General features: G+C 43.4%; 1 protein-coding gene across 7 annotated transcripts in view; it reads right to left on the bottom strand.

The window, feature by feature from the left end:
- Nucleotides 1–14,717, bottom strand: part of LOC121844286 (cytoplasmic dynein 1 intermediate chain 1-like) — a 44,100-nt gene that overhangs the window by 21,792 nt on the left and 7,591 nt on the right. Inside the window, exons 2-12 of one of the 7 annotated variants that reach the window (XM_042314210.1) lie at nucleotides 11,181–11,326; nucleotides 10,584–10,701; nucleotides 6,997–7,138; nucleotides 5,955–5,960; nucleotides 5,146–5,205; nucleotides 4,867–4,982; nucleotides 4,125–4,217; nucleotides 3,839–4,001; nucleotides 2,582–2,681; nucleotides 2,207–2,332; nucleotides 980–1,126 (exon numbers count right to left, since the gene is read on the bottom strand). In XM_042314210.1, coding sequence (XP_042170144.1) covers nucleotides 980–1,126; nucleotides 2,207–2,332; nucleotides 2,582–2,681; nucleotides 3,839–4,001; nucleotides 4,125–4,217; nucleotides 4,867–4,982; nucleotides 5,146–5,205; nucleotides 5,955–5,960; nucleotides 6,997–7,138; nucleotides 10,584–10,701; nucleotides 11,181–11,288 — 1,179 coding nt within the window. In that variant the 5' untranslated portion in view covers nucleotides 11,289–11,326. The remainder of the gene's footprint in view (nucleotides 1–979; nucleotides 1,127–2,206; nucleotides 2,333–2,581; nucleotides 2,682–3,838; nucleotides 4,002–4,124; nucleotides 4,218–4,866; nucleotides 4,983–5,145; nucleotides 5,206–5,954; nucleotides 5,961–6,996; nucleotides 7,139–10,583; nucleotides 10,702–11,180; nucleotides 11,327–14,717) is intronic. The other 6 variants (XM_042314212.1, XM_042314215.1, XM_042314211.1 and 3 more) reach the window with 6 other exon arrangements.

The following is a 14,717-nucleotide window of genomic DNA, read 5'->3' as shown; positions in this document are numbered from 1 at the left end:
AGGTGTCTGTTAGTTTACAGTGTGTGGAGGGAGGTGTCTGTTATCTTACAGTGTGTAGAGGGAGGTGTCTGTTATCTTACAGTGTGTAGAGGGAGGTGTCTGTTAACTTACAGTGTGTAGAGGGAGATGTCTGTTAACTTACAGTGTGTAGAGGGAGGTGTCTGTTATCTTACAGTGTGTAGAGGGAGGTGTCTGTTAACTTACAGTGTGTAGAGGGAGGTGTCTGTTAGTTTACAGTGTGTGGAGGGAGATGTCTGTTAGTTTACAGTGTGTAGAGGGAGATGTCTGTTAACTTACAGTGTGTAGAGGGAGGTGTCTGTTAGTTTACAGTGTGTGGAGGGAGGTGTCTGTTAGTTTACAGTGTGTAGAGGGAGATGTCTGTTAACTTACAGTGTGTAGAGGGAGGTGTCTGTTAGTTTACAGTGTGTGGAGGGAGGTGTCTGTTAGTTTACAGTGTGTGGAGGGAGGTGTCTGTTAGTTTACAGTGTGTAGAGGGAGATGTCTGTTAACTTACAGTGTGTAGAGGGAGATGTCTGTTAACTTACAGTGTGTAGAGGGAGGTGTCTGTTAGTTTACAGTGTGTGGAGGGAGGTGTCTGTTAGTTTACAGTGTGTAGAGGGAGATGTCTGTTAACTTACAGTGTGTAGAGGGAGGTGTCTGTTAGTTTACAGTGTGTAGAGGGAGGTGTCTGTTAGTTTACAGTGTGTGGAGGGAGGTGTCTGTTAGTTTACAGTGTGTAGAGGGAGGTGTCTGTTAGTTTACAGTGTGTGGAGGGAGGTGTCTGTTAGTTTACAGTGTGTAGAGGGAGGTGTCTGTTAGTTTACAGTGTGTAGAGGGAGGTGTCTGTTAACTTACAGTGTGTAGAGGGAGGTGTCTGTTAGTTTACAGTGTGTGGAGGGAGGTGTCTGTTAGTTTACAGTGTGTGGAGGGAGGTGTCTGTTAGTTTACAGTGTGTGGAGGGAGATGTCTGTTAACTTACAGTGTGTGCTGCAGCAGACAGAGGGGTCCTCTGGACGGGGGTCCTCCTGTGACTACGGTTATCCCACAACACAATCTGTCCTGAGTACGTTCCCCCCACCACCAGGTTAGGATGGAACTGAGCAAAGCCCACAGACATCACTGACGACTGAGACAGAGAGAGAGAGAGAGAGAGAGAGAGAGAGAGAGAGAGAGAGAGAGAGAGAGAGAGAGAGAGAGAGAGACGGGGAGAGAGCGTGAGAGAGACAGAGAGAGAGAGGGATAGAGAGAGAGGGATAGAGAGAGAAAGAGAGAGAGAGACAGGGAGAGAGCGTGAGAGAGACAGAGAGAGAGAGAGAGAGAGAGAGACAGGGAGAGAGCGTGAGAGAGACAGAGAGAGAGAGAGAGAGGGATAGAGAGACAGAGAGAGAAAGAGAGAGAGAGAGACGGGGAGAGAGAGTGAGAGAGACAGAGAGAAAGACAGATAGCGAGAGAGAGAGAGGGAGAGAAAGACAGAGAGAAGTGAGAAAGAGACAGAGAGAAAGACAGAGAGAGAAAGTAAGAAAGAAACAGAGAGAGAGAAAGTGAGAAAGAGACAGAGAGAAAGACAGAGAGAGAGAAAGTGAGAAAGAGACAGAGAGAAAGACAGAGAGAGAGAAAGTGAGAAAGAGGGAGATAAAGACAGAGAGAGAAAGAGACAGAGAGGAAGACAGAGAGAGAAAGCGGGAGAGGCAGATAACCAGAGGAGGCAGAGACAGAAATAGAGATAGAGATAGAGAGAGAGTAAAATAATTTGAATCAAGTTAAACTATGTTAGTTTTTATATTACCTTTATTTAACTAGGCAAGTCAGTTAAAAACAAATTCTTATTTACAATGAGGGCCTAGGAACAGTGGGGGCAGAACGATAGATTTTTACCTTGTCAGCTCAGGGATTCAATCTAGCAACCTTTCGGTTACTGGTCCAACGCTCTAACCACTAGGTTACTGGGACTTAAAGACACAGTCAGACTGCTACTAATACTGGGACTTAAAGACATAGTCACACTGCTACTACAACGCTCTAACCACTAGGCTGCCTGCCATTATATTGTGTGATATTTAACAATATATTCCCTTCCATTATGTTTGTAACTTGTGGTTCTGAATGTTAGCAAGTAAAATGACTTCAACGTTGTATAATGAAATGTCATCCATCCTCTCTCAAGCATCAGTCATACGTCACATCAGATCAACAAACAGCTGCTGACCTGGCAGTGAAATGTATACTCTGGAGTGGTCTTCTTGAACTTCATGTTCCACACCAGCGCTATCCCATCAGGCTCGTGTGGAGCATCCTCGTTGCTGTTGTAAGAGGCCACCATCAGTTCAGGGTACTGCAAAGACACAAATATAGTATAGAACAGGACTGGATTGTTACTTCAACCAAGTCTTCTTCTTCTGTCTTGATCATAGAAATGGAATGAACAGAATGGGCTTGGAACCTCTGACCATGACTGTAAACTCAGGGGTGAACTCAAAGTGGCATTCATTCTGGTTCTGTGGTCTTGACATAGACAAATAAAGGAAATTAAGGAAGTAGATGCATCAGATATGTTCTAAACTGGGAGAAAGTTCCATTGTACCTGTGGGGACCAGTCTAAGCAGGTGACTACTCGATGTTTGGACCAGTGATCGTCATGGAACACACGGTTGAAAGACAGATTGGATCCACCTTGCATGTCCCTGATAAGACAGAAAGGGAAATGGGAAAGATGTTAGCTCCAGTTCTACTCTGATTCTATTCCGGATCTACTCCGGTTCTACTCCAGTGCTACTCCAGTTATACTCCAGTTATATTACAGTGCTACTCCAGTGCTACTCCAGTTCTAATCCAGTGTCACTCCCGTGCTACTTCAATTCTACTCCAGTTATACTCCAGTTCTATTACAGTGCTACTCCAGTTATACTCCAGTGCTACTCCAGTACTACTCCAGTGCTACTCCAGTTCTAATCCAGTGTCACTCCAGTTCTAATCCAGTTCTATTACAGTGCTACTCCAGTTATACTCCAGTTCCTAATCCAGTTCTAATCCAGTTTTATTACAGGGCTACTCATGTTCTACTCCAGTTCTAATCCAGTTCTATTACAGTGCTACTCCAGTTCTAATCCAGTTCTATTACAGTGCTACTCCAGTTATAATCCAGTTCCTAATCCAGTTCTATTACAGTACTACTCCAGTGCTACTCCAGTTCTAATCCAGTTTTATTACAGGGCTACTCATGTGCTACTCCAGTTCTAATCCAGTTCTATTACAGTGCTACTCCAGTTCTAATCCAGTTCTATTACAGTGCTACTCCAGTTATACTCCAGTTCCTAATCCAGTTCTATTACAGTACTACTCCAGTGCTACTCTAGTTCTAATCCAGTTTTATTACAGTGCCACTCCAGTTCTACTCCAGTTCTACTTCAGTTATACTCCAGTTCTACTTCAGTTCTATTCCAGTTCTACTCCAGTGCCACTCCAGTGCTACTCCAGTGCTACTCCAGTGCTACTCCAGTTCTACTTCAGTTCTATTCCAGTTCTACTCCAGTGCTACTCCAGTGCCACTCCAGTGCTACTCCAGTGCTACTCCAGTGCTACTCCTGTGCTACTCCAGTGTAATGTGTACTTATTCCTCCCATAACATCCATCCACAGGGAACATGGTGTGCATCCTAAATGGCCCTATTCCTTGGATATCCTGCAATAACTGGGACTTTTCAGTTTTTAATTGTTTTATTAATGGAAATTCAGTACAAAGCTGTGATGAGCTGATGAGCCCTATGGACCTTGGTCAAACGTAGTGCACTACATAGGGATCAGGGTGCCATTTGGGACACGGCCATGCTCAATGTTCTCACCCTTCTTTGTCCTCCAGGTCCCGGCCGCTGTAGTCGAAGAAGATGTCTCCCTCCTCGGCCAGCGCCCGCTCCACCACAGAGACCGACCGCTCAAAGAACACCAGGAAGTCCTCTGAGTGGAGAATCTGTTCCCTCTCCTCCTCCGTCAGCTCTCTGGGATGGGCTGAGAGGGATCACACACATTGTGATACCAGTGTTGAGAATATCTGTTGGTTGTATATGTTTAGCTGCCCAACAAGTGCTTTTCCTAACAGCAGTGTGTTAAAGAACATAAAGTCATTATTACCCTCTTTACTGTCCTCTGCCTCTCCTTCCTCCTCCGGCTGGTCAGTCTGAGGGGAAGCTTTAGGCTCACTGCTCTCCTCATCCTCTTCTTCTTCTGGGAAGAAAGACGTGCTTTATGTTCTACACTACAGGTGGCTGCAGAGAGGACAACGGCTCATAATAACATCCAGAACGGAGTGAATGGAATGGTGTCAAACACCTGGAAACCATGGAAACCATGTGTCTGATGTATTTGATACCATTCCACTGATTCCACTCCAGTCATTACCACGAGCCCAGTCCTCCCCAATTAAGGTTCCACCAACCTCCTGTGTTACACACATACATACAACATAGGCTTCAACATTCTTTCAGTCTGTGGGGAGAGAGCATGTTGAAAATATCAACCATACCCATTCATACTAACCAACCTAAAGCTCTACATTAAAAGTATACATTTCAAGAGTCAACTTCAAGAGTCAATTTCAAGAGTCAATTTCAAGAGTCTACTTCAAGTGTCAACTTCAAGAGTCAACTTCAAGCGTCAACTTCAAAAGTCAACTCAAGAGTCAACTTCAAGAGTTCTTTAAGAGTCAACTCAAGAGTCAACTTCAAGAGTCAACTCAAGAGTCAACTTCAAGAGTTCTTTAAGAGTCAACTCAAGAGTCAACTTCAAGAGTTCTTTAAGAGTCAACTCAAGAGTCAACTTCAAGAGTCAACTCAAATTCAAGAGTCAATTCAACATCCAACTCAATATTCCTTACCTTCAGATTGATGTGCTGCTGAAGGAGTCTGGGTCTCTTTAGTGTAGGTCACAAGCTCTTTGGGAACGAAGTCAATCTGTACTATTTTTGACGCTCCAAGTCTGTGCATCCTGCGCCTGAAAGATGGAATAAATGGTTTAGAAGACATACAGGGAACACTCTGCTGTCAGTCAAGAAAAATATAACCTTTGTGTAAGTCCTATGGGCTCTGGTCAAAAGTAGTGCACTATATAGGGAATAGGGTGCCATTTGGGAGCAGATTCAAGAGGAAAGACATACCCCAGCTCAGAGTCTGCCTGCAGCTGGAGAGCAGAGGGGTCCGTGTCCCACTGCAGGGTCCTAAACACAGCAGCAGGGGGCGCCAAAACAACACAAATTAGTCCATACATCAACTCAAGGGACATCCCTTTTAGAACATATGAATTCATGCAAGGACAGTGTGTACACAAAACAAACATTAAACAAAACACAGGATGGATCTCAAATGCCACCCTATGTTCTATGTAGTAGTGCACAAATGTTGACCAGGGCTCATAGTGCTCTGGTCAAGAATAGTTGACTAAATGGGGAATAGGGTGGCATTTGGGACAGAGACACATTCACAGTTCCACTGCCTCAATAGAAGTTAAATTCACAGTTCCAATGCTGTCACTGATGTCAAATAATCAACTGATCTCACATAATCAACTGATCTCACATAATCAACTGATCTCACATAATCAACTGATGACACATAATCAACTGATCTCACATAATCAACTGATGACACATAATCAACTGATCTCACATAATCAACTGATGTCACATAATCAACTGATGTCACATAATCAACTGATCTCACATAATCAACTGATGTCACATAATCAACTGATGTCACATAATCAACTGATGTCACTGATGTCACATAATCAAAGGATCTCACATAATCAACTGATGACACATAATCAACTGATGTCACTGATGTCACATAATCAACTGATGTCACTGATGTCACATAATCAACTGATGTCACTGCACGACAACACTGAAGTCTCCCTGAACAGAAACATCTTCTCCATAATCACTAGTACATCGACTCTGTTTCTTACCTATATCTGATGTCCCATTACAAGATGAAAAGAGAAGGGATAAACATCAGATAGTCTGTGCCACTGTGCACATATACATTGCCTGAGTCCCAAATGGCACCCTTTTCCCTACATAGTGAACTATTTTTGACCAGAAGTCCTATGGGCCCTTGTGAAAAAGTAGTGCACTATATTATTTGAAGTAGGGAATAGAGTGCCATTTGGGACACAAACATTTCCACAGTTCTCATGTTCAATGTCATATGTTCATGATGTTAGCTACATTGATAGACTAACATTTAGGAATTGTTAGAACCAAAGAGAGAAGCTTCTAGCATACAATATACCTTGTTGTTGTCGAATAGAATGCCAATACCAATTATTTCCAACTGTACATCTATTTGTCTGTGTGTTCATATAGAAAATCATGGAACAGTACTAAAATACCTTCTGCTCGTTTGTAACAGTGAACAGTGTTTGTGTTTGTGTGTGTGTGTGTGTGTGTGTGTCGGTGTGTGTGTGTGTGTTTGTGTATCGGTGTGTGTGTGTGTGTGTGTGTGTGTGTGTGTGTGTGTGTGTGTGTGTGTGTGTGTGTGTGTGTGTGTGTTTGTGTGTGTGTGTGTGTGTGTGTGTGTGTGTGTGTGTCGTGTGTCGGTGTGTGTGTGTGTGTGTGTGTGTGTGTGTGTGTGTGTGTGTGTGTGTGTGTGTGTGTGTGTGTGTGTGTGTGTGTGTGTGTGTGTGTGTGTGTGTGTGTGTGTGTGTGTGTGTGTCTGTGTGTTCATATAGAAAATCATGGAACAGTACTAAAATACCTTCTGCTTGTTTGTAACAGTGAACATCTTCCATGACATCAATACTACATCTGATAGCAGTTGTGTGTGTGTGTGTGTGTGTGTGTGTGTGTGTGTGTGTGTGTGTGTGTGTGTGTGTGTGTGTGTGTGTGTGTGTGTGTGTGTGTGTGTGTGTGTGTGTGTTGTTTGTGTGTCGGTGTGTGTGTGTGTGTGTGTGTCGGTGTGTGTGTGTGTGTATCGGTGTGTGATAGAGTAAAGAGCATGTTCCATACCTTCCCACTGTCCCCCCATCTACGGACTCCTGGCTGCCAGCATCACTGGTGGTGCTCACTGATTGTGAAGAGGGAGACATAGGGGTTGGGACTAAATAATGAAAATAACAGGTATCCCATGTTAAGAGCTGCAGAGGCTGCACTGGTGGCCAGCAGTCAGACCCCCACAGCCAAACCAGAAGGGTTCCAAATCAACAGGATGGATTGAAATGGTTCAACGCAAAGGAAGAAGAATTCACAAGAAAAGAGGGAAAGAAATCGTCAAACGTACTTCCTGATGGACACCTGGTTTGTGACATAATAACGACCGACCGCCAAACTAGTGTGAAATCTTTCAATATGTTGACACATCATATCAAACTAACCCTCTGAACCGAATACATAGATTCATACCTGCAGTAGGTCTCTTCAAATACATCTTCATTTAAACAAAATGGCATCAAAGCCATGAATATATAACCCTACCAATCAAATCACTGGATTTTTATAACTAAGCTTTTGGCAATGACACAAATGGAATTTTAATGTGTTTATACCATAAAGGGAAAATTAGAGTAAATTAATAATGTAAATGATTTGTTTGAATATATGATATACTGTAAACTGAAGATCATTTCATGACCTGATTATTTTGTATGGAGACCATTACCACAAGATACACTCAATAAACAAAGACGGGCCAGTTTCCCACACACAGATTAAACCTAGTTCAGGTCTGAAAACATTCTCACTGGAAATGTTTTTGTTAGGATAGGATGATCTCAGAATGGTCAGTAGGATGGTAGGATAGGATGATCTCAGAATGGTCAGTAGGATGGTAGGATAGGATGATCTCAGAATGGTCAGTAGGATGGTAGGATAGGATGATCTCAGAAAGGTCAGTAGGATGGTAGGATAGGATGATCTCAGAATGGTCAGTAGGATGGTAGGATAGGATGATCTCAGAAAGGTCAGTAGGATGGTAGGATAGGATGATCTCAGAAAGGTCAGTAGGATGGTAGGGTAGAATGATCTCAGACAGGTCAGTAGGATGGTAGGATAGGATGATCTCAGGTCAGTAGGATGGTAGAGTAGAATGATCTCAGAAAGGTCAGTAGGATGGTAGGATAGGATGATCTCAGAATGGTCAGTAGGATGGTAGGATAGGATGATCTCAGGTCAGTAGGATGGTAGAGTAGAATGATCTCAGAAAGGTCAGTAGGATGGTAGGATAGGATGATCTCAGAAAGGTCAGTAGGATGGTAGGATAGGATGATCTCAGAATGGTCAGTAGGATGGTAGGATAGGATGATCTCAGGTCAGTAGGATGGTAGAGTAGAATGATCTCAGAAAGGTCAGTAGGATGGTAGGATAGGATGATCTCAGAAAGGTCAGTAGGATGGTAGGGTAGAATGATCTCAGAAAGGTCAGTAGGATGGTAGGGTAGAATGATCTCAGAAAGGTCAGTAGGATGGTAGGATAGGATGATCTCAGAAAGGTCAGTAGGATGGTAGGGTAGGATGATCTCAGAAAGGTCAGTAGGATGGTAGGGTAGGATGATCTCAGAAAGGTTAGTAGGATGGTAGGGTAGATTGATCTCAGAAAGGTCAGTAGGATGGTAGGGTGGAATGATCTCAGAAAGGTCAGTAGGATGGTAGGATAGGATGGTCTCAGAAAGGTCAGTAGGATGGTAGGGTAGAATGATCTCAGACAGGTCAGTAGGATGGTAGGGTAGGATGATCTCAGAAAGGTCAGTAGGATGGTAGGGTAGAATGATCTCAGACAGGTCAGTAGGATGGTAGGGTAGGATGATCTCAGAAAGGTCAGTAGGATGGTAGGGTAGGATGGTCTCAGAAAGGTCAGTAGGATGGTAGGGTAGAATGATCTCAGAAAGGTCAGTAGGATGGTAGGGTAGGATGATCTCAGACAGGTCAGTAGGATGGTAGGGTAGGTGTATATCAGAAAAGTCAGTAGGATGGTAGGATAGGATGGTCTCAGAAAGGTCAGTAGGATGGTAGGGTAGGAAATCTCAGACAGGTCAGTAGGATGGTAGGGTAGAATGATCTCAGAAAGGTCAGTAGGATGGTAGGATAGGATGGTCTCAGAAAGGTCAGTAGGATGGTAGGGTAGGATGGTCTCAGAAAGGTCAGTAGGATGGTAGGGTAGAATGATCTCAGACAGGTCAGTAGGATGGTAGGGTAGAATGATCTCAGACAGGTCAGTAGGATGGTAGGATAGGATGGTCTCAGAAAGGTCAGTAGGATGGTAGGATAGGATGATCTCAGACAGGTCAGTAGGATGGTAGGGTAGAATGATCTCAGACAGGTCAGTAGGATGGTAGGGTAGGATGATCTCAGAAAGGTCAGTAGGATGGTAGGATAGGATGATCTCAGACAGGTCAGTAGGATGGTAGGGTAGGATGATCTCAGAAAGGTCAGTAGGATGGTAGGGTAGGATGGTCTCAGAAAGGTCAGTAGGATGGTAGGGTAGAATGATCTCAGACAGGTCAGTAGGATGGTAGGGTAGGATGGTCTCAGAAAGGTCAGTAGGATGGTAGGATAGGATGGTCTCAGAAAGGTCAGTAGGATGGAAGGGTAGGATGATCTCAGACAGGTCAGTAGGATGGTAGGATAGGATGGTCTCAGAAAGGTCAGTAGGATGGTAGGGTAGGATGATCTCAGAAAGGTCAGTAGGATGGTAGGGTAGGATGGTCTCAGAAAGGTCAGTAGGATGGTAGGGTAGAATGATCTCAGACAGGTCAGTAGGATGGTAGGGTAGAATGATCTCAGACAGGTCAGTAGGATGGTAGGGTAGGATGGTCTCAGAAAGGTCAGTAGGATGGTAGGGTAGAATGATCTCAGACAGGTCAGTAGGATGGTAGGGTAGGATGGTCTCAGAAAGGTCAGTAGGATGGCAGGGTAGGATGGTCTCAGAAAGGTCAGTAGGATGGTAGGTTAGGATGGTCTCAGAAAGGTCAGTAGGATGGTAGGGTAGAATGATCTCAGACAGGTCAGTAGGATGGTAGGGTAGAATGATCTCAGACAGGTCAGTAGGATGGTAGGATAGGATGATCTCAGAAAGGTCAGTAGGATGGTAGGGTAGGATGGTCTCAGAAAGGTCAGTAGGATGGTAGGGTAGAATGATCTCAGACAGGTCAGTAGGATGGTAGGGTAGGATGATCTCAGACAGGTCAGTAGGATGGTAGGGTAGGATGATCTCAGACAGGTCAGTAGGATGGTAGGGTAGAATGATCTCAGAAAGGTCAGTAGGATGGTAGGGTAGAATGATCTCAGACAGGTCAGTAGGATGGTAGGGTAGAATGATCTCAGACAGGTCAGTAGGATGGTAGGGTAGAATGATCTCAGACAGGTCAGTAGGATGGTAGGGTAGAATGATCTCAGACAGGTCAGTAGGATGGTAGGATAGGATGGTCTCAGAAAGGTCAGTAGGATGGTAGGATAGGATGGTCTCAGAAAGGTCAGTAGGATGGTAGGGTAGGATGGTCTCAGAAAGGTCAGTAGGATGGTAGGGTAGAATGATCTCAGACAGGTCAGTAGGATGGTAGGATAGGATGGTCTCAGAAAGCAACAAGGATATGACTGGTATACCTAATGGTGGTTCTGGTGAGATCCCAATACTCTGCAGCAGCGCCTCCGTCTCTCTTCGTTTGCGGTCCAAGTCAGAATCTTCAGAGACATTCTCTGTTTTCTGCTGCAGACTCTCAGACTGAACAGGTGTTGAGGAGAACTTCAGTATCACTATCTCTGTCCCAAATAGCACCCTATTCCCTACGTGGTGCACTGGCCAAAAGTAGTGCAATATCTAGGGAATAGGGTGCTATTTCAAGTGCATTATATAAGGAATATGGTGTTATTTGAAGTGCATTATATAGGGAATAGGGTGCCATTTGAAGTGCACAATATAGGGCATAGGGTGCCATTTGAAGTGCACAATATAGGGAATAGGGTGCCATTTGAAGTGCACTATATAGGGAATAGGGTGCCATTTGAAGTGCACTATATAGGGAATAGAGTGTCATTTGGATCGGAGCCAGTGTATTTCCACAAAGACTTCAGAAACACTAACAACCCAAATCAGACTTCTTATAACCTGTTGTAGAAATGCTCTATTCATCCTCATTTGAGATGCTGAACTAAACCAAAGAAGTTCACATGACATTCAAATGAATAGAGATTTCTCCTCACCTCTTTCTTTTTCCTCTCCTCCTCCTTTCTCTTCTTCTCCTCTCGTATTTGAGCTAGCCTCTGTTTCTTTCGCTCTAGCTCAGCTTTCAGGTCGCTTTTGTCAGACATCTTCGTCCTACTAGATAGATAAGAAAGCAGCAATCTGCCTGTTGATACATACAGCACAGTTAGCCTGTTGATACAGCACAGTGAGCCTGGTTCATTCTGCCTGTTGATACAACACAGTTAGCCTGGTTCATTCTGCATGTTGATACAACAAAGTGTGCCTGGTTCATTCTGCATGTTGATACAGCACAGATAGCCTGGTTCATTCTGCATGTTGATACATACAACACAGTTAGCCTGGTTCATTCTGCATGTTGATACATACAACACAGTTAGCCTGGTTCATTCTGCCTGTTGATACATACGACACAGTTAGCCTGGTTCATTCTGTATGTTGATACATACAACACAGTTAGCCTGGTTCATTCTGTATGTTGATACATACAACACAGTTAGCCTGGTTCATTCTGCCTATTGATACATACGACACAGTGAGCCTGGTTCATTCTGCATGTTGATATACAACACAGTTAGCCTGGTTCATTCTGCCTGTTGATACATACAACACAGTTAGCCTGGTTCATTCTGCATGTTGATACATACAACACAGTTAGCCTGGTTCATTCTGCATGTTGATACAGCACAGTTAGCCTGGTTCATTCTGCCTGTTGATACAGCACAGTGAGCCTGGTTCATTCTGCCTGTTGATACAGCACAGTTAGCCTGGTTCATTCTGCCTGTTGATACATACAACACAGTTAGCCTGGTTCATTCTGCATGTTGATACAGCACAGTTAGCCTGGTTCATTCTGCATGTTGATACAGCACAGTTAGCCTGGTTCATTCTGCATGTTGATACAGCACAGTTAGCCTGGTTCATTCTGCCTGTTGATACATACAACACAGTTAGCCTGGTTCATTCTGCATGTTGATACATACAACACAGTTAGCCTGGTTCATTCTGCCTGTTGATACATACAACACAGTTAGCCTGGTTCATTCTGCCTGTTGATACATACAACACAGTTAGCCTGGTTCATTCTGCATGTTGATACATACAACACAGTTAGCCTGGTTCATTCTGCCTGTTGATACATACGACACAGTTAGCCTGGTTCATTCTGCATGTTGATACATACAACACAGTTAGCCGGTTCATTCTGCCTGTTGATACATACAACACAGTTAGCCTGGTTCATTCTGCATGTTGATACATACAACACAGTTAGCCTGGTTCATTCTGTATGTTGATACATACAACACAGTTAGCCTGGTTCATTCTGTATGTTGATACGTACAACACAGTTAGCCTGGTTCATTCTGCATGTTGATACAACACAGTTAGCCTGGTTCATTCTGTATGTTGATACATACAACACAGTTAGCCTGGTTCATTCTGTATGTTGATACGTACAACACAGTTAGCCTGGTTCATTCTGCATGTTGATACATACAACACAGTTAGCCTGGTTCATTCTGTATGTTGATACGTACAACACAGTTAGCCTGGTTCATTCTGCCTGTTGATACAGCACAGTTAGCCTGGTTCATTCTGCATGTTGATACAACACAGTTAGCCTGGTTCATTCTGCATGTTGATACAACACAGTTAGCCTGGTTCATTCTGCATGTTGATACAACACAGTTAGCCTGGTTCATTCTGCCTGTTGATACATACAACACAGTTAGCCTGGTTCATTCTGCATGTTGATACAACACAGTTAGCCTGGTTCATTCTGTATGTTGATATAACACAGTTAGCCTGGTTCATTCTGCATGTTGATACAACACAGTTAGCCTGTTTCATTCTGCACGTTGATACATACAACACAGTTAGCCTGGTTCATTCTGCATGTTGATACAACACAGTTAGCCTGGTTCATTCTGCCTGTTGATACATACAACACAGTTAGCCTGGTTCATTCTGCATGTTGATACAACACAGTTAGCCTGGTTCATTCTGTATGTTGATACAACACAGTTAGCCTGGTTCATTCTGCATGTTGATACAACACAGTTAGCTTGTTTCATTCTGCATGTTGATACATACAACACAGTTAGCCTGGTTCATTCTGCATGTTGATACGTACAACACAGTTAGCCTGTTTCATTCTGCATGTTGATACATACAACACAGTTAGCCTGGTTCATTCTGCATGTTGATACATACAACACAGTGAGCCTGGTTCATTCTGTATGTTGATACATACAACACAGTTAGCCTGGTTCATTCTGCATGTTGATACGTACAACACAGTTAGCCTGTTTCATTCTGCATGTTGATACGTACAACACAGTTAGCCTGGTTCATTCTGCATGTTGATACATACAACACAGTGAGCCTGGTTCATTCTGTATGTTGATACATACAACACAGTTAGCCTGGTTCATTCTGCCTGTTGATACATACAACACAGTTAGCCTGGTTCATTCTGCATGTTGATACATACAACACAGTTAGCCTGGTTCATTCTGCATGTTGATACATACAACACAGTTAGCCTGGTTCATTCTGCATGTTGATACAACACAGTTAGCCTGGTTCATTCTGCCTGTTGATACATACAACACAGTTAGCCTGGTTCATTCTGCATGTTGATACAACACAGTTAGCCTGGTTCATTCTGTATGTTGATACAACACAGTTAGCCTGGTTCATTCTGCATGTTGATACAACACAGTTAGCTTGTTTCATTCTGCATGTTGATACATACAACACAGTTAGCCTGGTTCATTCTGCATGTTGATACGTACAACACAGTTAGCCTGTTTCATTCTGCATGTTGATACATACAACACAGTTAGCCTGGTTCATTCTGCATGTTGATACATACAACACAGTGAGCCTGGTTCATTCTGTATGTTGATACATACAACACAGTTAGCCTGGTTCATTCTGCATGTTGATACGTACAACACAGTTAGCCTGTTTCATTCTGCATGTTGATACGTACAACACAGTTAGCCTGGTTCATACTGCATGTTGATACATACAACACAGTGAGCCTGGTTCATTCTGTATGTTGATACATACAACACAGTTAGCCTGGTTCATTCTGCCTGTTGATACATACAACACAGTTAGCCTGGTTCATTCTGCATGTTGATACATACAACACAGTTAGCCTGGTTCATTCTGCATGTTGATACATACAACACAGTTAGCCGGTTCGTTCTGTATGTTGATACATACAACACAGTGAGCCTGGTTCATTCTGTATGTTGATACATACAACACAGTGAGCCTGGTTCATTCTGCATGTTGATACATACAACACAGTTAGCCAGTTCGTTCTGTATGTTGATACATACAACACAGTTAGCCTGGTTCATTCTGCATGTTGATACATACAACACAGTTAGCCTGGTTCATTCTGTATGTTGATATATACAACACAGTTAGCCTGGTTCATTCTGTATGTTGATACATACAACACTGTGAGCCTGGATCATTCTGCATGTTGATACATACAACACAGTTAGCCTGGTTCA

This window comes from Oncorhynchus tshawytscha, unplaced genomic scaffold (genome assembly GCF_018296145.1).
Source record: "Oncorhynchus tshawytscha isolate Ot180627B unplaced genomic scaffold, Otsh_v2.0 Un_contig_4177_pilon_pilon, whole genome shotgun sequence".
NCBI classification, from domain to species: Eukaryota; Metazoa; Chordata; class Actinopteri; order Salmoniformes; family Salmonidae; genus Oncorhynchus; species Oncorhynchus tshawytscha.
The sequence above is the reverse complement of the archived record's forward strand: the minus strand, read 5'-3'. Positions and strand labels throughout refer to the sequence as shown.